The following is a 19,644-nucleotide window of genomic DNA, read 5'->3' as shown; positions in this document are numbered from 1 at the left end:
TAACAGCTGCAGGCACAACTTTGTGCCCTTTGACCTCCCTCCAAAAGCCCTTGTCCCGCCTGGGTTTCGCTTCTCGCCCGCTTTTGCACTTCTGATCTGTAAACCTGCTCCTTATCATCGTTCCCACAAGGAATTTGGGTCCCAGCAGGTCGGCAGCCAGGACTCTTCAGACCGCCGCCCTCCCCTAAAGACCTCTGACCGTGCCCCCGGTGTAGCCCAGCAACCTGGCTTCATTCCCGGGACGCACCGTCTCGGCTTTCCACTAAGGTCAAGCCTGGGGGTTGGGAGTGTAGCCTCAGCGTGTCCACTCCTCCTCTCCCCTAGGTAATAGGCCCCGCCCTCCGCTCCGCCGCCCCCTCCAGGTGAGTGGTAGCTTCTCCCGGGAGCGCAAGGTAGTGATGACACGCGCTCCCCCCTCCTCCGAACGCGAGTTGGTAGCGTCCGTGACGGAGTTAGCCTGGTCCTCCCACGCGCGCCTCCTTCCTCGCCGCCGGGGTGCTCTCTCGGTGCTACTGGCTCTCACGTGCCAGTAGCCCACCCCGCATCATCCTTTCGCCTCGCTCCTGGAGGGAAGTGACTGTGTATCTCCCCTGTCCGCCTTCCATCGCCGCCGCGGCGGCAATTCTGTCGGGCCCGCCCGCTGACGTCACCTGCTAGCTCCGCCTCCTCTAGGGTCCCGGGCCCCTGCGGCGGGGACTGCCCCGGGGGGCAGTCAGTTGAGGCGGCAGGAGCTCGGCGGAGGGCGGGCCAGGTGACTGGTCCGGGCCATGCCGAGGAAGAAGCCCTTTAGCGTGAAGCAGAAGAAGAAGCAGTTGCAGGACAAACGGGAGCGGAAGAGAGGTCAGTGCGGGAGCTGGAGGAGGAGGCGGGGCTCGGGCTTCCGCACAGCTGGAAGGAGGGGTGTGCCCGCTGCACCTCTGGGGGTCGTGGGAGGGTGTCGTGGGACCGCGCCAACCCTCGCGGCCTATCGCGGAGGGGATCTCCCACCCCACCCCCCCACATCTGGAAGGGGTGGGGAAGGATGGAGAGTTGGGGGAGGGGAATCCCTCCAGCTCGCACGGGGCGCCGTCCCTACTGCTCCCTGGAGGAGTGATTCCCCCCCACGCACATCCGGGAGGGTCCCGAATAGGGTGGTTGGGAGGACAGAGCGTCGGAAGAAGTTGAGTGGGATGAAGAAGAGTCAGACCGGTGGGGGAGAGGGTCTTATGGCCCCTGAGAGCTGGCCAGCACTGGCGTCACCGGCCCCTCCCCGCAGGGCTTCAAGATGGGCTGCGCTCCAGTTCCAACAGCCGCAGCGGGAGCCGGGAGCGGCGAGAGGAACAGACAGACACCTCGGACGGGGAGTCTGTGACCCATCATATCCGCAGGCTTAACCAGCAGCCTTCTCAGGGGCTGGGTCCACGAGGCTACGACCCAAATCGGTGAGGGTGGGAGGGGGCGCTGGTCCCGGCTTTCCCGCCTACCCGGAAGTCAGAGCTTTGGGGGAAAGTGGGCTGCTGCTGGTGAAGACGGTGGGCCTGCGATGCCACAGTTCTCCGCTAGCCCCTCGGCTCCCCAGTGCGGGCCACAATCTTGCTTTCCAGAGGGGCTGGAGAGAGTTGGGCTTTTAGGAGGAGGAGGCTGAGTATTGCCTGAAAGAAGGACTTGGGGGAAGGCTGACTTGAGAGAGGAGACTTGAACGACGAGAGAATGCTTTGCGAAGTTGATTGTCCAAGAGGGGAGAAAATAGGAGTTTGTGGCCACAGGATTGCGCTGGATGTCTTGGTCCCTGTTCCCTTAGATACCGACTGCATTTTGAGAGAGACAGCAGAGAGGAGGTAGAGAGGAGAAAGAGAGCAGCCCGGGAGCAAGTTCTACAGCCGGTCAGTGCTGAGGTGTTGGAGCTGGACATCCGGGAGGTCTATCAGCCTGGCTCAGGTGAGTGAGGGCAAGACAAGTATTGGGCTGGGGAAAGGAGTTTGGAAAGGTAAGAGCCTAGTGTGAGGATGGAGGGGTCTGGGATGTACTCTTGAATCCTGAAAATTCCCTCACACTTGGACTTTTTCCTGATTTCCCAGTTCTGGACTTTCCTCGACGTCCTCCTTGGAGCTATGAGATGTCCAAGGAGCAACTAATGAGCCAAGAGGAACGGAGCTTCCAAGAGTATCTTGGGAAGATTCATGGGGCTTACTCCTCTGAGAAACTCAGCTACTTTGAGCACAATCTGGAGGTGACAGTGTACTCTAGGGACAGGAGTGGGGCATAGTGACCAATGGTCAAATTGGCTTGGGATCAGGCTTGAGAGGGACTCTGTGTTCAGGTTCTCTTCCTGATCTTGTCTTTTTAGACATGGAGGCAGCTGTGGCGTGTGTTAGAGATGTCTGACATTGTCCTGCTTATCACTGATATCCGACATCCAGTGAGTACTAGGAATAAGGGTGGCCAAGGAGGAGGAGGGAGAAAGGTTTTTCAGGGGCAAAGGTCAGAGGCAAGAGTTGGGAGACAGGTATCTATTTTCCTGTCTTTCTGACCTCTGCCTAGTGCTGATGTCTGCAGTTAGGAACTCAGTTTTTTATTCTCTCTTATAGCCTGTCACTTCTCCCTTGGCCGGCTCACTCTCCTCTTCAAAACATTCATGTCCTATCCTTTTAACTCATCACAGTTAGACCAACAGAAAATCCAAGTGTGGAGCTCCAGGGATTCTATGAATGCAATTGGGGGCTTCCTCCTGCCCAGCCCAAAGATGCCCTTTCTTCCTTATCTCATTTCTCTAGTACTGCCGCATCAGTTGCTACAGAACCCACCTGGAATCGTAGAGTAGTAGTTAAGGCTGTAGACTGCTGCTGGACTGCCCTGTATGAATCCTAGCTCTGCAACTTCACTCTTGTCCTCCAGTGGGAGAAAGGGAGGTCTGTGAGGACCGTTTAGGTTGGAGGTCCTTAACAATGTGTACACACACACATGTACTGACACATACATCATGTGCACATCAATATACACAGGCATGTTTGCACACATGTTCACAGTCACATTGTTAACACACGAACATGCACACGAGTGCATGTACTTGCATGTATACACACTTATATAGTTGTGCGCACACAAAAGCAGACTAATTGTTACCCTAACACCCATCCCTATTTCCGATCCCAGCCTTTACCTCAGTGTGCTAAGTGACGCTGTTTCCTTGTCTTGTTTTGGGTTCATTTCCATCTCTAATCATGACCTATAGGAAGCCCCCTGAGACTCAGAAATATTACTAACCCCTGTTTTGTCTTCCTTTTTCAGTTTGGCTGGTTTATAGTTTTTAGCCCAGAATCTGCTACCACCAGGGCCTTGTCTCTGAGCTATGCCTGCTAAGTGGGGAGCTGGAGGCAGAGAACTCTGGGTTGACCTTTCACTGCTCCATCTTCTTATCAACCCTGTCCTAGGTTGTGAATTTCCCGCCAGCACTTTATGAGTATGTGACTGGAGAACTTGGGCTGGCCCTGGTGCTGGTTTTGAACAAGGTGGATCTGGCCCCACCAGCTCTTGTGGTTGCCTGGAAGCATTATTTCCATCAACACTATCCCCAGCTCCATGTCGTCCTTTTCACCTCTTTCCCTCGGGACCCCCGCACCCCACAGGACCCTAGTAGTGGTGAGTGGGCAATGAGAGAGGGCAGCTTGGGAGAGGTGAGTTGGCAGGGGACAAAGGGGAGAACAGAGAGGCTTGTTGACAAGGGGGCACCTGGTCTTGGGCCTAAGGGTGGTGGGAGAGATGAGAGGCCTAAGCCCGTGTGCCAATCCTTTCGTGCCTTCTGATCTCAGTCTTGAAGAAGAGTCGGAGGCGGGGGAGAGGATGGACTCGGGCCCTGGGGCCAGAGCAGTTGCTGAGAGCCTGTGAAGCCATCACTGTGGGGAAAGGTATGTGGCCCTTAGAGGAGGGCTGTAGGAGGACATGGGGAAGACCCAAGACGCAGAATCATTTTGCTCACCTTTCCTGAAGCCACCCGCTGTATGGTGGAGATATGCAAGAAGCCGGGGAAGGGATAGAGTAAGGAGCAGACTGACCTGGTGGGACGAGAGGTAGCAAGTAGTCGGGAGCCTCAGTGGCTTGCTGCCTTTAGCCTTCCTAGTACTTTTCAGAAGCTCAGAGAGATGTGCATGATTCCAGGGAGGGTGGGATCAAGTGACTTTTGGGAGATTCTCTGACCTGCTCTTGTTCAGGTTGGCACTGTACACCTCCAGAGGGTGCCAGTTACATAATCTGTGCAGGCTGCAAGGCACAGTATGTGCCATCATACACAGCAGCCCTGGGGAGGACCTCTTTAATCTTCTCCTTCTTTGAGCAGTGGACTTGAGCAGCTGGCGGGAGAAGATTGCTCGGGATGTAGCGGGGGCCACCTGGGGTAATGGCTCCGGGGAGGAGGAGGAAGAGGACGATGGCCCAGCAGTCTTGGTGGAGCAGCAGACTGATTCAGCAATGGAGCCAACCGGCCCAACCCGAGAGCGCTACAAGGATGGGGTGGTGACCATCGGCTGTGTGGGTAAGGAAGTGGCAGCTTGTGCGTGGTGGCCTCCAAGGAGGTACAGGGTTTTCATATTTGGAAAAGAGAGAGGGTGATCACGTTTCATTAGGCCCCAGGGTGTCTGAGGGGTGATCTCTGCCAGTGGTGGTGGGCAAGGCAGAAGAAGCATCTGCTGCAGTGGAGGGATCATTGACAGCCTGGGTTAAATTCAGCCTCTTCTCAGCTGTGAGGTCTTGAGCAAGTGATTTTGCTACTCTGAGTCTTAGTTACTTTGACTTTTTTTAAAAAAGGCCATTGATACCTGATTAAAAGAATGGATGTGGGCCATTTGTGAGAGCTTATGCCTATAGTCCCAGTGCTTTGGGAGGCTGAGGTGGGAGGATTGCTTGAGACCAGGAGCTCAAGACCAGTCTGGGCAATATAGTGAAACTCCATCTTTACAAAAGATAAAAAAAAAAAAATAGCCAAGTGTGGTGGTGTGTGCCTGTAGTCCATGTTACTTCAGGGGCTGAGGCAGGAGGATCACTTAGCCCAGGAGTTCAAGGCTGCAGTGAGCTGTGATTGTGCCACTGCACTCCAGCCTGGCTGACAGAGTGAGACCCTGTCTTTAAAAAGAATGGATGTGAGGAATGATGAGAATAGTGTTGAGAGAGCCTAAGAATATCTGACAAATAGTGATAACAGTAATAATTATTATTATTAAAACTTAGTGTTTATATGGTGCTTACTATGTAACAGGCACTGTTTTAAGTGGTTTATATAAACTATTTGAATTGTAGTAATTAGTCTGTAGTACAGTGATCATCAAATCGTAGTAGGAGCTCAGCAAGTATTAGTTTTCTTCTAGGTTTTAACCCTTTAAGTTTGTTGCCAAGGAGAATCTCCTCTTAAGGGCTTTGTCTCAGCTCACAGTGGAGGAAAAAGGAATGTATCATTAGGACCCAGGGCCTGTCTTCATTTAGGGTAGGAGAGGTAAGAAGAGACCTTGGACAAGTTGTGGTATCTGAGGTGATATTGGAACCAAATTAGGCCCAACCCAGAAGAAATTAGGGAATGTGGAGTAGGTAGTTGGACTCCTTGGAAGTGCCCTGACTTATCTCTTAGTGTCCTTTTTGTCTTTGGAAGAACCTGCCTCATTGCTCCTCTTTCTAGTCATTTCATCTGGCTGTCCCTTCCCTGACTTCTGATCCTAGGCTTCCCCTCACAAGGAGCCTCTGTTCCCTCTCTTAGCAGGCTCTGCTTTAGCTGGTCTCTATTCCAGGTGGTGTGAGAGGGAGTTTGCTGTGGCACAGGCACCTCTGAGTTTGGATTTCCTTCCAGCTCTCATTCATTTACCCATTCAACAAATATGTACTGAATGCTTACCAGGTGCCAGATATTCTAGGGATGAGACACACTGCTGTGAAAATGGCAGAAAGGTCTGTATATTCATGGAGCTTATTTTCTTGTGAGTAAATAGGTTTTGTGATCCGAAATCATGTAGGGGCAGTGAAGGCAATAAAGCAACGAAAGGGGCTAGAGAGTGACTGAAAGGAGAGGTGCTCAGGGAAAACCTCCCTGAGGAGAGAACTGGTTGATGAGATGAAGTGAGCCATTCAGAACTGTGGGGAAAGGGTCTTGAGGAAGGAATGGGCTTGGAGATTCTAGGACCAGCAAGAGTGCCTGAAAGATTGAAGTATGGGAGCCAGGATAGAGTATTGGGAATGAGGTCAGCAAGATCGCCAGGGCCCACATCATGTAGAGCCCTGAGGCTGTGACAGCCATTTTGGATTTTATTCCAAGTCTCATGAGAAGCCAAGGGTAGCTTCTGAACAGCAGAATGATAGATTTGATTTTGTTTCTTAAAAGTATACCTCCTGAGTAGAGAATAAATGATGGGAGGTGGGCAAGAAGGGGAGCAGAGAGAGCAGTTGAGGCTATTTCAGTAATCTAGGAGAGAAATAAGAGTTGCTTAGAGTAGGATGCTGGAGCTGGAGGTGGTGAGACAGGGCCAGAAGCATGATATATTTTGAAGGTAGAGAAAATGAGATTGCTAATGGTTTGCAGTTGGCACATGAAGGAAAGTGAGGAGAAAGAAGGACTTCCAGGTTTTTGTCTTGAGCAACTGGAAATACTGAGATGGGAAGACTAGGGGAGAAGCAGATTTGAAGGCTTTGGGGAGGAGAGGGGAATCAGAAATTAAATTTCAGATTCTTTTTAAATGTCCCTAGTGGAGATGTTGAATAGGCAGTGGGCAAGTAGTCAGCAGCTTAGGGGAGAGAAGAGGATAGAAATTTGAGTTTGGGAAAGATTTAAATTTGGGGAGCCATTGATGGATATATATGGTATTTAAAGCCATGGAATTAGGCTGGGCACAGTGGCTCACACCTATAATCCCAGCCCTTTAGGAGGCGGAGGCAGGTGAATCACCTGAGGCCAAGCATTTGAGACCAGCCTGGCCAACATGGTGAAACCCTGTCTCTACCAAAAAATACAAAAAATTAACCGTGCGTGGTGGTGCATGCCTGTAGTCCCAGCTACTCAGGAGGGTGAGACAGGATAATCGCTTGAATCCTGGAGGGGGAGGTTACAGTGAGCCAAGATCATGCCACTGCACTCCAGCTTGGGCAACAGAGCGAGACTTTGTCTCAAAAAAAAAAAAAGCCACGGAATTGGATGAGATGTAGGAGAGAAAGGAAATAGGTGGAGAAGAGGAGGTCAAGGATTGAGCCTTAGGACAAGCCAGCATTTAGCTGGGCAAAGGAGAGTGAGAAGGAGGAAAACCAAGGGAGTGTCCCAGAAGTCAAATGAAGAAGGTGTTTGAAGAGGAAAGGAGGGATTAGCTGTGTCAACTGTTGCTGACAGGCCAAGTGAGAGAACAGAGACCTGCTCAGCGGGCTTGGCAATGTGAAAATCCATAGTTTCAGTGGGGTGGAGAAGCCAAATTGGAGTAGGACCATGAGAGAAGGTGCAACAACTTCACATAAAGTTATGTGAAAGGAGCCTGACACAGTAGCATCCATACCGCACAATTTCAGTTGTATCAAGTTTGAAAGCTGCAAAATTAAGCTGCATTGTTGAGAGACACACAGATCATAAACTAAAGAGAAATGTAAGGAGTGGATTCTCTTAAAAGGATAAAGCTCACATGTGTAGAGGGAGAGGCTTATGATCAAGAAGGATGAATGGAGGCCGGGTGCGGTGGCTCATGCCTGTAATCCCAGCACTTTGGGAGGCTGACGCAGGCGGATTGCTTGAGGTCAGGAGTTTGAGACCAGCCTGGCCAACATGGCAAAACCCTACCTCTACTAAAAATACAAAAATTTAGCCGGGCGTGGAGCCGTACGCCTGTGGTCTCAGCTACTTAGGAGGTTGAGGCATGAGAATCGCTTGAACCTGGGAGGATGAGGTTACCATAAGCCAACATTGCACCATTGCACTCCAGCCTGGGCAAGGGAGTGAGACTCTGTCTCAAAAACAAAAGCAAAAACAAAAAAAGGAAAGATGGAACGTGTTGTCACACACTGAGTGGTGTCGGGTTCATCAGGCTGCACGTGTATGTTCTGTGCTTTTTTTTTTTTTTTGAGATGGAGTCTTGCTCTGTCACCCAGGCTGGAGTGCAGTGGCCGGATCTCAGCTCACTGCAAGCTCCGCCTCCCGGGTTTACACCATTCTCCTGCCTCAGCCTCCCGAGTAGCTGGGACTACAGGCGCCCGCCACCTCGCTCGGCTAGTTTTTTTTTGTATTTTTGAGTAGAGACGGGGTTTCACCATGTTAGCCAGGATGGTCTCGATCTCCTGACCTCGTGATCCCCCTGTCTCAGCCTCCCAAAGTGCTGGGATTACAGGCTTGAGCCACTGCGCCCAGCCTTCTGTGCATTTTTGTGTATATTATAGTTTACAGTTACAAAGAAGATAGCAGGAAGAAGTGGTGAAAAGTAGCTAAGTCTTTTAAGGAGTTTTCCTGCAAAGCGAACAGAGAAATGGGTCTGGTGGTGGTCGTCAAAGGAGAACTTTTCTCTCCCTCCTTCCCTCTCTCCCTCCTAGATACTTCCACGTGTTGTAAAGATTGAGCACAGTGGTACATCTTTTCTTAGCCACAGTCAGCTCCCCAGGAGCAGTGCTGAATGGGCAGAACTGGATTTTATAGGGTTGGGATTTTTGCTAGGTGAGTAAGATAGAGGGGAGAGGTGGGACCAGGGAGTTCCAGGTTTCTGAACAGGCCTGGCTGAGGAGCTGGATCATGAAATCTGAGTCAAGTAAGAAGAAAATTGAGGACACGAGTTGGATATTGCATAGTGTTACTGTGTTAAGGTCAGGGGTCAAAGACTTACTGGAATGGAGGAACCAGAGTAAGTGAGCTGGAAAGATGAGTTGTTAGGGCAGAGAGGGTTGCTTGGAATTGAGGCTTTGGAGCTGTGAAGTGACAAGATGCAGGTATTACCACGGGAATGGGCAGCTGAGGTGGGGTAAATGAGATGCTTTGTGGAAGGGAGATAAAGGCACTGAAGTCAGCCAGAAATACAAAAACTGGTAGTGGTTTTGAGCAGAGTGGCAGTGAGTCCCAAGGCTTCCAGTTTCCTCCCTGGACAAGTCATCGTAATTATTATTATTTTTTTCAAGATAAGAGTTTCCCTCTTGTTGCCCAGGCTAGAGTGCAATGGTGCAATCTCGGCTCACTGCAACCTCCGCCTCCTGGGTTCAAGTGGTTCTCCTGCCTCAGCCTCCCAAGTAGCTGCGATTACAGGTGCCCACCAGCACACTCAGCTAATTTTTGTATTTTTAGTAGAGATGGGATTTCACCATGTTGGCCAGGCTGGTCTTGAACTCCTGACCTCAGGTGATCCACCCACCTTGGCTTCCCAGAGTGCTGGGATTACAAGCGTGAGCCACTGTGCCAGGCCAAGTCATGGTAATTATGAGATGTGGATCACTTGTACTGGGTACTTACTGTACTGCAGGCACTGACCCACACAAGTTGTATTGGTTATCTCATTTAATCCTGACCACCCTAAGGTAGGGAGGTGTCTGCGCTGTAAAATGAAGAAGCAGAGACTCAGAAAGTTAGTTGCCCTGACATCACAAAGCTGGTAAGTGGAAGGGCCAGGATTTAACCCTGCGAGCCCAGAGCATGATTTGTATTCTGCAATACCATTTCCTTAATTTCTGAGCCTTAGTTCCCCTTTTACCTATAGGTATAGCACCAAGTCCCACCACAGAGTAAAAACCTGTTAAACATTAAATTTCCTTGCCTTCCTCAGGTTTCCCTAATGTGGGAAAGTCCTCGCTGATCAATGGGCTGGTGGGGCGGAAAGTTGTGAGTGTCTCCAGAACCCCAGGCCATACCCGATACTTTCAGACCTACTTTCTTACTCCCTCCGTGAAGCTCTGTGACTGCCCGGGCCTCATCTTCCCATCTCTTCTGCCTAGGCAGTTGCAGGTATGAGGGGGAGGGTGGGTAAGGGAAAGAGAGAAGGTGGGACATTGAGGAAGGTACTGAGTGCTCATTTCCCTCAGGTTCTGGCAGGGATCTACCCCATCGCCCAGATCCAGGAGCCCTATACTGCTGTGGGCTACCTGGCCTCCCGAATTCCCGTGCAGGCCCTGCTCCACTTGCGCCACCCAGAGGCTGAGGACCCCTCAGCGGAACACCCCTGGTGTGCCTGGGACATCTGTGAAGGTGAGTTCCATGTGCCTGGCTTCACCCCACCTGGTTTCAGCTCCTCTTCCTTACCTGCCTCGCCTTTTACCCTTCCCTGTCTCCTTTCCTCTCCTCAGAGATTCTGCCATTGATGAAGCTGCTGTCCACTCACCCCTAGATTTTTGTTGCGTAGCCAGTAAGATCTCTGGCCTGGAATGTTTTGGGGAAAACTAGAAGGACTGTGTTATGGGAGTGGGAATATAACTGGTATCTGGTTAATGCCTTCTCTTTCCATTATTCTTTTCTCCCTCCAGCCTGGGCAGAGAAACGTGGTTACAAGACAGCCAAGGCGGCTCGGAATGATGTGTACAGAGCAGCCAACAGTCTCTTGCGGCTGGCAGTGGACGGCCGCCTCAGCCTGTGTTTTCATCCCCCAGGCTACAGTGAACAGAAAGGTCAGAGCCCAGATATTCTTCCCTAGCCCCCTGCCATGGTATAGGTAAAAGGGTGTGGGCTTTGTGGCCAGAGAGCAAGAGGGTCAAACCTGGATTCTGTACCTGTTGGCTAGCTCTGTAACTTAACATCTGAGACGTTTTCTGATCTGCAAACTGAGGGTAATAATTGACCCTTAGCATGGTGATTGTAACTGTTGAAGTTGATGTGCACAAAGCTTCTGTTCAGCAATCTGCACATAGGAAGTTGAATGAATGGATGAATGAATGAATGCCAGCAGCTATAAAGATTATTGTTATTCCTAGTCTTTGCCTCTTCCCCATCTTTCTCTGGCTTTAGTTCCTTGCTCAAAACTCTCCTCCATTTTTTCTTGTTTTGGTTCCCCAGGCACCTGGGAGTCCCATCCAGAGACCACGGAGCTGGTGGTTTTGCAGGGCAGGGTGGGGCCAGCAGGTGACGAGGAGGAGGAGGAAGAGGAAGAGCTGAGCAGCTCCTGTGAGGAGGAGGGAGAGGAGGACCGGGATGCGGATGAGGAGGGAGAAGGGGATGAGGACACCCCAACCTCAGCTCCAGGGTCCAGTTTGGCTGGCCGAAACCCTTATGCCCTGCTGGGTGAGGATGAGTGCTGAGTTCCTCGCCCAGTGCCATCTTCCCACCCAATGTCTTTGCTTTTGGACTGACCTGGGGGTATCTCCCCTCTGCCACCCCAATTGTGAATAAAGATTGTTTGCTTTGTAGCCCCTTCCCCAGATGAACTGAGGTGAGCGGCTGTTCCAGGCTAACAGCTGTGGGAGGCTTCTCTCCTCTTCTCCCTTCTTTTTTCATGTATTCTCTTTGCAAGGGAAAGTTCTCTTAGGAGTTTGTTTAGTAGGTTCTCAGTCTCTGAAACCTGCTTCCTCTACCCACTCTCCCACTCTGCACTTTAGGAATCCCATTATCTACATGGGGAGGGGAGGTCTAAATCCAGCTCCCTTTTGGAGTTTGTGCCATTCTCCGATTTGAGCAGCAGCCCTGTGCGCCCCCTGCTGCCAGACCTAGTCATTCCAGGAGCTTCTGGGAGAAGTAACAGTAAGAGAGGAAGTGTCCCAAGCTGATGTCTCTAAATGAGATTTTTACAGAAATTGTTCAAATTCAGCAAATATTTATTGAGGGTCTGTTGTGTGTCTTGACCTGTGCTGAGCACCAAGCATATAAGGATGTACCACTGAAGCCTGGCCATGATCAAAACCCCACCTTCAGGCACCCAAGTTTTTGGATTAAGAAGGGTGAATGATGTTCCGCAAATCTTGGCTCATGCAGTATAATTCTAGGTCTTCATGTTGATATAAATTTTTAGTTAAGGCAAAACGCTTGTGAAAATGTCGATTTAATGTGTACGAGTAGAGTTTTAATTGTGAACAACTAGCGTGCACATTTATGATTTGAGCAGAACAGCCCTTTTAAGTACAGTGTTAAGTTTCATTATTTAAAAGCCTGGCAGCTGCGAGTATATGAGGTACATAGGGGTGGGCACAGAACCAGCCTCCTGAATTCCATTTACTCTGGTTTGGAGGTGGAACAAAGATGACCCAGTGCAGGGTCAGAGCTAGAACCTAGCAGGTGGCCAGAATCATTTTAGGGTTTCACCTCAGCATTGCAGCAGAGATCAACTCTCTCGTGAGTCAGGGCACCTTAGGCCTTGCTGTATATCCCTTTGTTAAGCCAGCAACTAGACTCCTAGATTTAATTCTTTAATTCTTTTCGAAATGGAAGAATGAGCTTTGTTTTACTGACTGCCAGTGTTGTCTATATTGGATGATAGCAAAAAGTGTAGTTTGACAGGTTGACCACAAGATGGAGGAGTGAAAAGTACTAGACTCCTTTTTGCTCTAAAGCAGATCCTTTCAGGATCTGAGTCACTGGGCAGTTTCTCCAATGTGAGCAGACAGACCCTGTTAACCAAGGAGCAAAGGAAAGTATATTTAAAGAGGCTGAGGTGTTTGGCCACATATTCCTTTATGTTCATCTCCATTGGTCTCAGTGAGGACATAACCCCTGGAATTCACTCCAGTGCAAAGTTTAAATACTACCAGCATGATAATGTACTTGAAGGTTTCCCAAAATGTGCTAGACAAGAGAAAAGGTCCCAGCTGAGAGAAAAATCCACCTGTCTCCCATCTGGGGCTCTATAGCCTCACTGATAGAAAAGGGAAAGGGGCCCAAGCTAAGCTTACTTTGAGGGTTCATAATGTTCAGAGATGCTCAGGGGACTTCTTTGCTTGTCCTCTGGTGAGGACATTGGATTCATTTCCTCAAAATGTGGAGAGAAAGGAGAAAAATCAGAATTCTATTTGTACCTCTGCTGCTTGTGCTGTTTATCTTTGCTTGTCTTTATCTTTTTCCACCTCAAGGGTTTCATCAGGGCATTTGGGAGAGTCTGGGGTGGGGATGAAGAGTTGATTGGGAGCTGAGGAGGGGGGTTTTTTATGCTGAAGATCTAGCAGGAGGCGACTCCTGACACCCCCACAGGGCTAGACTATAAAACCTCTTACCAGGCCTCTATCAAGTGATTTGCTGACTCTAGGATAATAGCAACAGGAAAAGAACTGAGGGACCTGCAGATCAGGATGAATAGGGTCCCAACACCAGTGCTGAGGCTGAGGTTAGAACTGACTACAAAGACACAGGAAACCAAGGGCCCAGTCTCCCCTCCACGCTGAAATACCCTTGTCCTCGCACCCTCTTGTCTGCCCTCGTGCCTGGGTCACGTCTACTATGTGAATACTTGATTATGGAGGTCTGGGGCCCTGGTGGCTTCCATAGCTGGCTAGTTTCTTGATGGAGAGAAATCAGGGCTTCTCTCATCCATGCCGGAATCTCACTTAGATGTCAACTTCCAAGTTTCCCTTTTTCCAGATGGGATTCTAGTCCTGGTTCTGGAACAGGGTAGCTGTGTGTGGTCCAGGATAGTTCAGTTATATGGGCCTTTGTTCACTTATTATAATCATTGATACAGTCAACAAAAATTGATTGAAAACAATATATGCCAGACATTTGTCCCTGAGTTCTGGGACAATAACCAAAATTGAATAAGGCAGTATCCTACCCTCAAGGAATGGAAGGTAGGAATAGAATAATAATAATAATACAATAGCTCTATAGCAGTATGTAAACTATAAAAGCATTATGTTACATGTATTTACTGAACTGTCATAACTGAATAAGGTGGTTAGTACCATAATTGCCCCAAGGATTCATTCACTCAGAACATTTGTTGAGCAATTACTATCTGCCTGTCACTTCCAAGTGGTAAGTGAGATAGAAATGGTTCTTTGTGGAGCTCACAATTTATTGGAGAATGGAAACGGACAATTACAAAAAAAAAAAAAAAAAAATGTGATAAGTTCTGGGAGAAGGGTGGTGGTACAGGATCCAGTGGGGCAGTGGTGGCTCCATATAGGAGGGACCTTGGGATAGTGATCAGGAAGGAGTGGGGGACAGGACTAGAAGCTGCATTAGTATATCAAGTTATGTCAGACTGCCAAAACAAAACAAACACTAAAAATCAGTAGTCCATGGTAAAGAATTGCTTTAGGAACAGCCAGTAGGGGGGTTAAACTGGTGTTGGTGAATCAGGGGAAGCCTCCTAGAGGAACAGATGTCTGTGCTGAGGCCAAATACTGGGCAGGAGTTATCCAGACAGAAGGAAATAGCATTCTGGGCAGAGGAGGCAGCAAAGGTCAAGGAACATGACAACTTTGGAAGACTATAACTTGTTCAGAGGCAGAGGGTGCAAAGGAGAAATGAGGAAAGGTGAAGCTGGAGAGGTGGGCTTGGTCCAGCTCTTGCTGGGCCTTTGTAGCCATGTTAAAGATTCAGGCTTTATCCAGAGGAACATTGAACTTTAAGCCTAAGACTGAAAAGGTGAGAATTGTGCCTTAGAAAGATCACTATAATTGCAGTGTGGAGACTGGTTTGGAAAGGGGAGAAATCAGAGGCTTTTACAGCCATCCCAGGGGGAGAGAATGAACACTAGCATTAGGGTAATGGAAGATGGAAAGAAGAGAAATCGTTTTATGGGTTGCTTAGGAGATAGAAATGACATGTCTTGGGATTGTTTTGCCATGTAGGGGAGAGAGACACGTCAAGAGTATACATCCTGTTTCTGACTTGGCAACTGGGTGTGTCATGGGTCTGTTTCCTGAGACAGTTGTCTACAGTCATACCACCGTGAGCGCCCTGGATCTCATCTGAGACAGTTTATGCAAATGGAGCTCAGGGAAAGAGAGGTGGCTGGAAACAGAGATTTGGGCATCATGGACATATAGGTGTGGGGAGCAGAGAAGGCTGAGGAAGAAAGCAGGAAACATATAAAAAGGAGAGCAGGGAAAGGATCCAGTGAGACAGGAAAAAGTAACATGGTGTGATGAAGCTAGAGGAGGAAGGAAGGGCGGTGTGGAATGCTGCTGATGGGTGTGATGGGTGGTGGCACGGAGAATGAAGAATATCCACCAGCAACGAGAGGGGCCTCCATGGTCTTGGGAGCATTTCTTTGGAGAGGTGGAATCAGAGGCCCCAGATGTCAGAGGGTTAAGGAATAATTTGGAGGAAAAGAGTAGAGGCAGTGGAGGTGAGGAGAGAATTTTCAAAATGGCAGTGATTGCAATGAAAGAAAAAAATGGAGGGAGTAGAGTATATGCAGTTGAAGTGTTTTAGTTTGGAGTGTGTTAACATGATGTTAGGAAGAAGGATCAAGTGGAGGAGAAAGGTGAAAATGCGGGAAGGTGGGGCTTAGTGATGGAACAAGCCTTGGGGACAGGTGGGCGTGGTACTGAGAGTCCCAGTGAGGGGAGTGCCCTCAGGCAGGCGCCCATGGCTTCTGTCACAGGAGGGAACAGCGCTGACATTCAGCTGGTTCGCACTGGTACGGCTCAACCAGTTGTTAAAACATATCTGTTCCAGTGTCAGTAATATAAGAGTAACTGCAATAAGCAGTAAAAATTATAAATTCTAATACAAACTCAGTTCAAGCTAATTAGGAGATCGCCACAACCATTGGTAAATGGACTTCCCGCTGCATTTGTGAAGCTTTGCAGCGCTATCTGCCGGTGTCGTGCATAACTGCAGGCTGAGAGGCTGCTTTGCGCCTTCATCTTGAAGCACTCTGAGGTTGCCTGTTTAAATTACCTTGGAATCATGGAGTTGCTACTGCTTCTGAATAGTTTGATTTTATTGTTAGTGCATTGTCATTCTTGTGTCAGTAGCAAGTTTCAGTGTTTTAATATTTACAAATACAAAAATTTTTAATAAAATATTAAAGCCAAACTTGAATGAAGAGACAACAAAGTTTGGATATGTTTCTTTATGTGCCTTTTGAAATATCATAAATGAGAATCTTTTGATTCCTCAGGAGAACAAAGAAGAAATATTAATGAGCTGAAGCCTGGAATGTTTTCTGTTACTGTGTAAAAATCAGAATAATATGGAAATTGTTTGCAACTTATTTTGAAAAATTTCTAACGTAGAAAAAGAACAATAAACACCCAAATACTGAAAGATTCAACACATTCTACATTTTGCCATATTCGCCTTACTAGTTTTTACCAGCTTCTGTATTCATCGATTTTTCTACTTACCAATTTTTTTGTTGTCGTTACCTTTTATTTTTAAAAATTTTAACCTTATAATTGTAAATTGGCAAATTATAGTTGTATATATTTATGGAGTACAAAGTGATGTTATGATTCATGAATTACACTGTGAGATGATTAAATAAATCTCATTAACATCTATCACTTTTTTCTTTTTTTTTTTGAGACGGAGTTTAGCTCTTGTTGCCCAGGCTGGAGTGCAATGGTGCAATCTCGGCTCACTGCAACTTCCACCTCCTGGGTTCAAGTGATTCTTCTGCCTCAGCCTCCCAAGTAGCTGGGATTACAGGCATCCGCCACCACGCCCGGCTAATTTTTTGTGTTTTTAGTAGAGGTGGGGTTTCACCATGTTGGCCAGGCTGGTCTCGAACTCCTGACCTCAGGTGGTCCACCCACCGCTGCCTCCCAAAGTGCTAGGATTACAGGTGTGAGCCACTGCGCCCGGCCCAACATCTGTCACTTTTTTTTTTTTTTTTTTTTTTGAGACGGAGTCTCGCTCTGTCACCCAGGCTGGAGTGCGGTGGCCCAGCTCACATCTGTTCACGCCATTCTCCTGCCTCAGCCTCCCGAGTAGCTGGGACTATAGGCGCCCGCCACTCGCCCTCGCCCGGCTAGTTTTTTTTTTTGTATTTTTTAGTAGAGACGGGGTTTCACCGTGTTAGCCAGGATGGTCTCGATCTCCTGACCTCGTGATCCGCCCGTCTCGGCCTCCCAAAGTGCTGGGATTACAGGCGTGAGCCACCGCGCCCGGCCTATCTGTCACTTTTAAATACTTTTTTTGTGGTGAGAATGTTTGAAATTTACTCTCTACATTCAGATAAAGGAGGGAAAAAAGTTAAAAATGTAAAGAAGATACTTACCCTCAACACTTTTGAAATGTACAAGAATTATTTACTGTATTAACTTTGCTATGCAATATATCTCAAAGAAAAAGAAAAGCTTATTTTTCCAGTCCAATGAAGCTTTGTACCCTTTGACCAACATATCCCCATTTCCCCCAGACCCCCAGTCTCTGGTAACCACTATTCTACTCTCTCTTCCTTTGAGTTCAATTGTTTTAGATTCGACTTATAAGTGAGAACATACAGATTTGTCTTTCTGTGCCTAGCTTACTTCACTTAGCATAATGTTCTCCAATTCCATTAATGCTGTCTCAAATGACAAAATTTCTTTTTAAAGACTGAATAGCATTCCACAGTATATATACCATATTTTCTTTCTTTTTTTTTTTTTTTTTTTTGAGATGGAGTCTTGCTCTGTCACCGAGGCTGGAGTGCAGTAGCGCAATCTCGGCTCACTGCAAGCTCTGCCTCCCGGGTTCACGCTGTTCTTCTGCCTCAGCTTCTCGAGTAGCTGGGACTACAGGCGCCCACCACCATACCTAGCTAATTTTTTTTGTATTTTTAGTAGAGACGGGGTTTCACCGTGTTAGCCAGGATGGTCTCAATCTCCTGACATCATGATCCACCCACCTTGACCTCCCAAAGTGCTGGGATTACAGGCATGAACCACCGCGCCTGGCCTATATACCATATTTTCTTTCTTCATTCATCTGCTGATGAACACTCGGTTTGACTATGTAACTCAACTGTTGTTAATAGTGCTGCAGTGAATATGGGAGTGCAGGTATCTCCTCGACATACTGATTTCAAATCTCTTTAGTAAATACCCAGAAGTAAGATTACTGGATCGTATGGTAATTCTTTTTTTTTTTTTTGAGACGGAATTTCACTCTTGTCACCCAGGCTGGAGTGCAATGCCGCAGTCTCGGTTCACTGCAACCTTCGCCTCCCAGGTTCAAGCGGTTCTCCTGCCTCAGCCTCCCACCACCACGCCCACCACCACGCCCAACTAATTTTTGTGTTTTTAGTAGAGATGGGGTTTCACCATATTCACCAGGCTGGTCTCGAACTCCAGACCTCAGGTGATCTGCCCACCTTGGCCTCCCAAAATACTGGGATTACAAGTGTGAGCCACTGCACCCAGCCCCATATGGTAATTTCATTTTTAGTTTTTTGAGGCACCTCCATACAATTTTCCATAATAGCTGTACTAATTTACATTCCTACCAACAGTATACAAGGCTTGTCTTTTCTCAACCTTTATTGAACTTTTTTTTTTGAGATGGAGTCTTGCTCTGTCACCCAGGTTGGAGTGCAGTGGTGCAATCTTGGTTCACTGCAACCTCTGCCTCCTGGGTTCAAGCGATTCTCTTGCCTCAGCCTCCCCAGTAGCTGGAACTACAGGTGTGCACCACCATGCCTGGCTAATTTTTGTATTTTTAGTAGAGACAAGATTACACCAAGTTTGTTGGCCAAGGTGGCCTCAAACTCCTGACCTCAGGTGATCCGCCTGCCTCGGCCTCCCAAAGTGCTGGCATTACAGGTGTGAGCCACTGCACCCAGCCCTGAACCATTTGAAAGTTGGATACATCAGCCAGGCACAGTGGCTTATGCCTGCAATCCCAGTACTCTGGGAGGCCGAGGTAGGCGGATCACCCAAGGTCAGGAGTTGGAGACCAGCCTGGCCAACATGGCGAAACTCTGTCTCTACTAAAAATAACAAAAAATTAGCCGGGCATGGTGGTACATGCCTATGATCCCAGCTACTCAGGAGACTGAGGTGGGAGAATTGCTTGAACCTGGGAGGCGGAGGTTGCAGTGAGCCAAGATAGCACCACTGCACTCTAGCCTGGGCGACACAGCAATACTCTGTCTTAAAAAAAAGAAAAGAAAAGAAAGTTGCAGACATCATGACCATTCACCCCTAACTACTTCATATACATCTCTTACACAATCACAATAGAATTATCATGTTTAATGAGTTAATAATTTTTAATATCATCTAGCATTAAACTTCTCCAATTTGAATGCCTTTTAAAGCATTTAATTTTTCCTAGCTTTATTTAAGTATAATTACCAAATAAAAATTGTATATATTTATGGTATATAGCATGATGTTTTAATATATAGCTTTTTAAAAACTCCCAGAACAGGAACCAATCAAGTTTCAACATTGCATTTGTTTAATGTCCTTTTCTCGCCCCTTTCTTTTAAATCTACCGTCATCCAGTTTTTTTCTTCTTGGAATTGGATCTTTGAGGAGACTAGAGCAGTTGTCTTTTAGGCTGTTCAATATTCTAGATGTCTTACTGTTTCTTTGATGTCACTTAATGTGTTCATCTGTCTCCCTGAGTTTTGTGGGGTTTTCCCCCCAATTTCTTGGTTAGATTCAGGTTACCCAATCTTGAGACTAATTCTTCAAACATGCTGTCTATGTCACATTGCCTCACATCAGAAGGCATGTAATATGAAGTCATCCCACAAGCAGTGATGGTAAGTGTGATTGCTTGGTTAAGGTGGACATGGTCAGATCTTTTCTATAAAGGTTATGTTTCCCTCTTTGTAATTAGCAAGTCATCTGCATGGTTCTTTGACACTGTGTGTATATGCT

The 19,644-nt window shown here is 47.9% G+C and overlaps 2 protein-coding genes across 2 annotated transcripts in view; one reads left to right on the top strand and one right to left on the bottom strand.

Annotated features, from left to right (window-relative positions):
- The window catches only part of ABCF1 (ATP binding cassette subfamily F member 1), a 51,313-nt gene extending 34,124 nt beyond the window's left edge, over nt 1–17,189 (bottom strand). The window contains exon 1 of the mRNA XM_050788383.1: nt 17,186–17,189. The gene's annotated coding sequence lies outside the window, so the exon portion shown is untranslated. The remainder of the gene's footprint in view (nt 1–17,185) is intronic.
- GNL1 (G protein nucleolar 1 (putative)) lies at nt 706–11,298 on the top strand. Its single transcript, XM_050788397.1, has 12 exons — nt 706–840; nt 1,256–1,421; nt 1,781–1,917; nt 2,058–2,209; nt 2,327–2,398; nt 3,411–3,618; nt 3,789–3,884; nt 4,313–4,507; nt 9,729–9,907; nt 9,985–10,147; nt 10,423–10,563; nt 10,949–11,298. The coding sequence occupies exons 1-12, from the start codon at nt 768–770 to the stop codon at nt 11,188–11,190; spliced, it is 1,824 nt and encodes a 607-aa protein (XP_050644354.1). The 5' UTR covers nt 706–767; the 3' UTR covers nt 11,191–11,298.
- Nucleotides 17,190–19,644: the final 2,455 nt, after the last annotated feature.

This window comes from Macaca thibetana, chromosome 4 (assembly GCF_024542745.1).
Source record: "Macaca thibetana thibetana isolate TM-01 chromosome 4, ASM2454274v1, whole genome shotgun sequence".
Lineage (NCBI taxonomy): Eukaryota > Metazoa > Chordata > Mammalia > Primates > Cercopithecidae > Macaca > Macaca thibetana.
The sequence above is the reverse complement of the archived record's forward strand: the minus strand, read 5'-3'. Positions and strand labels throughout refer to the sequence as shown.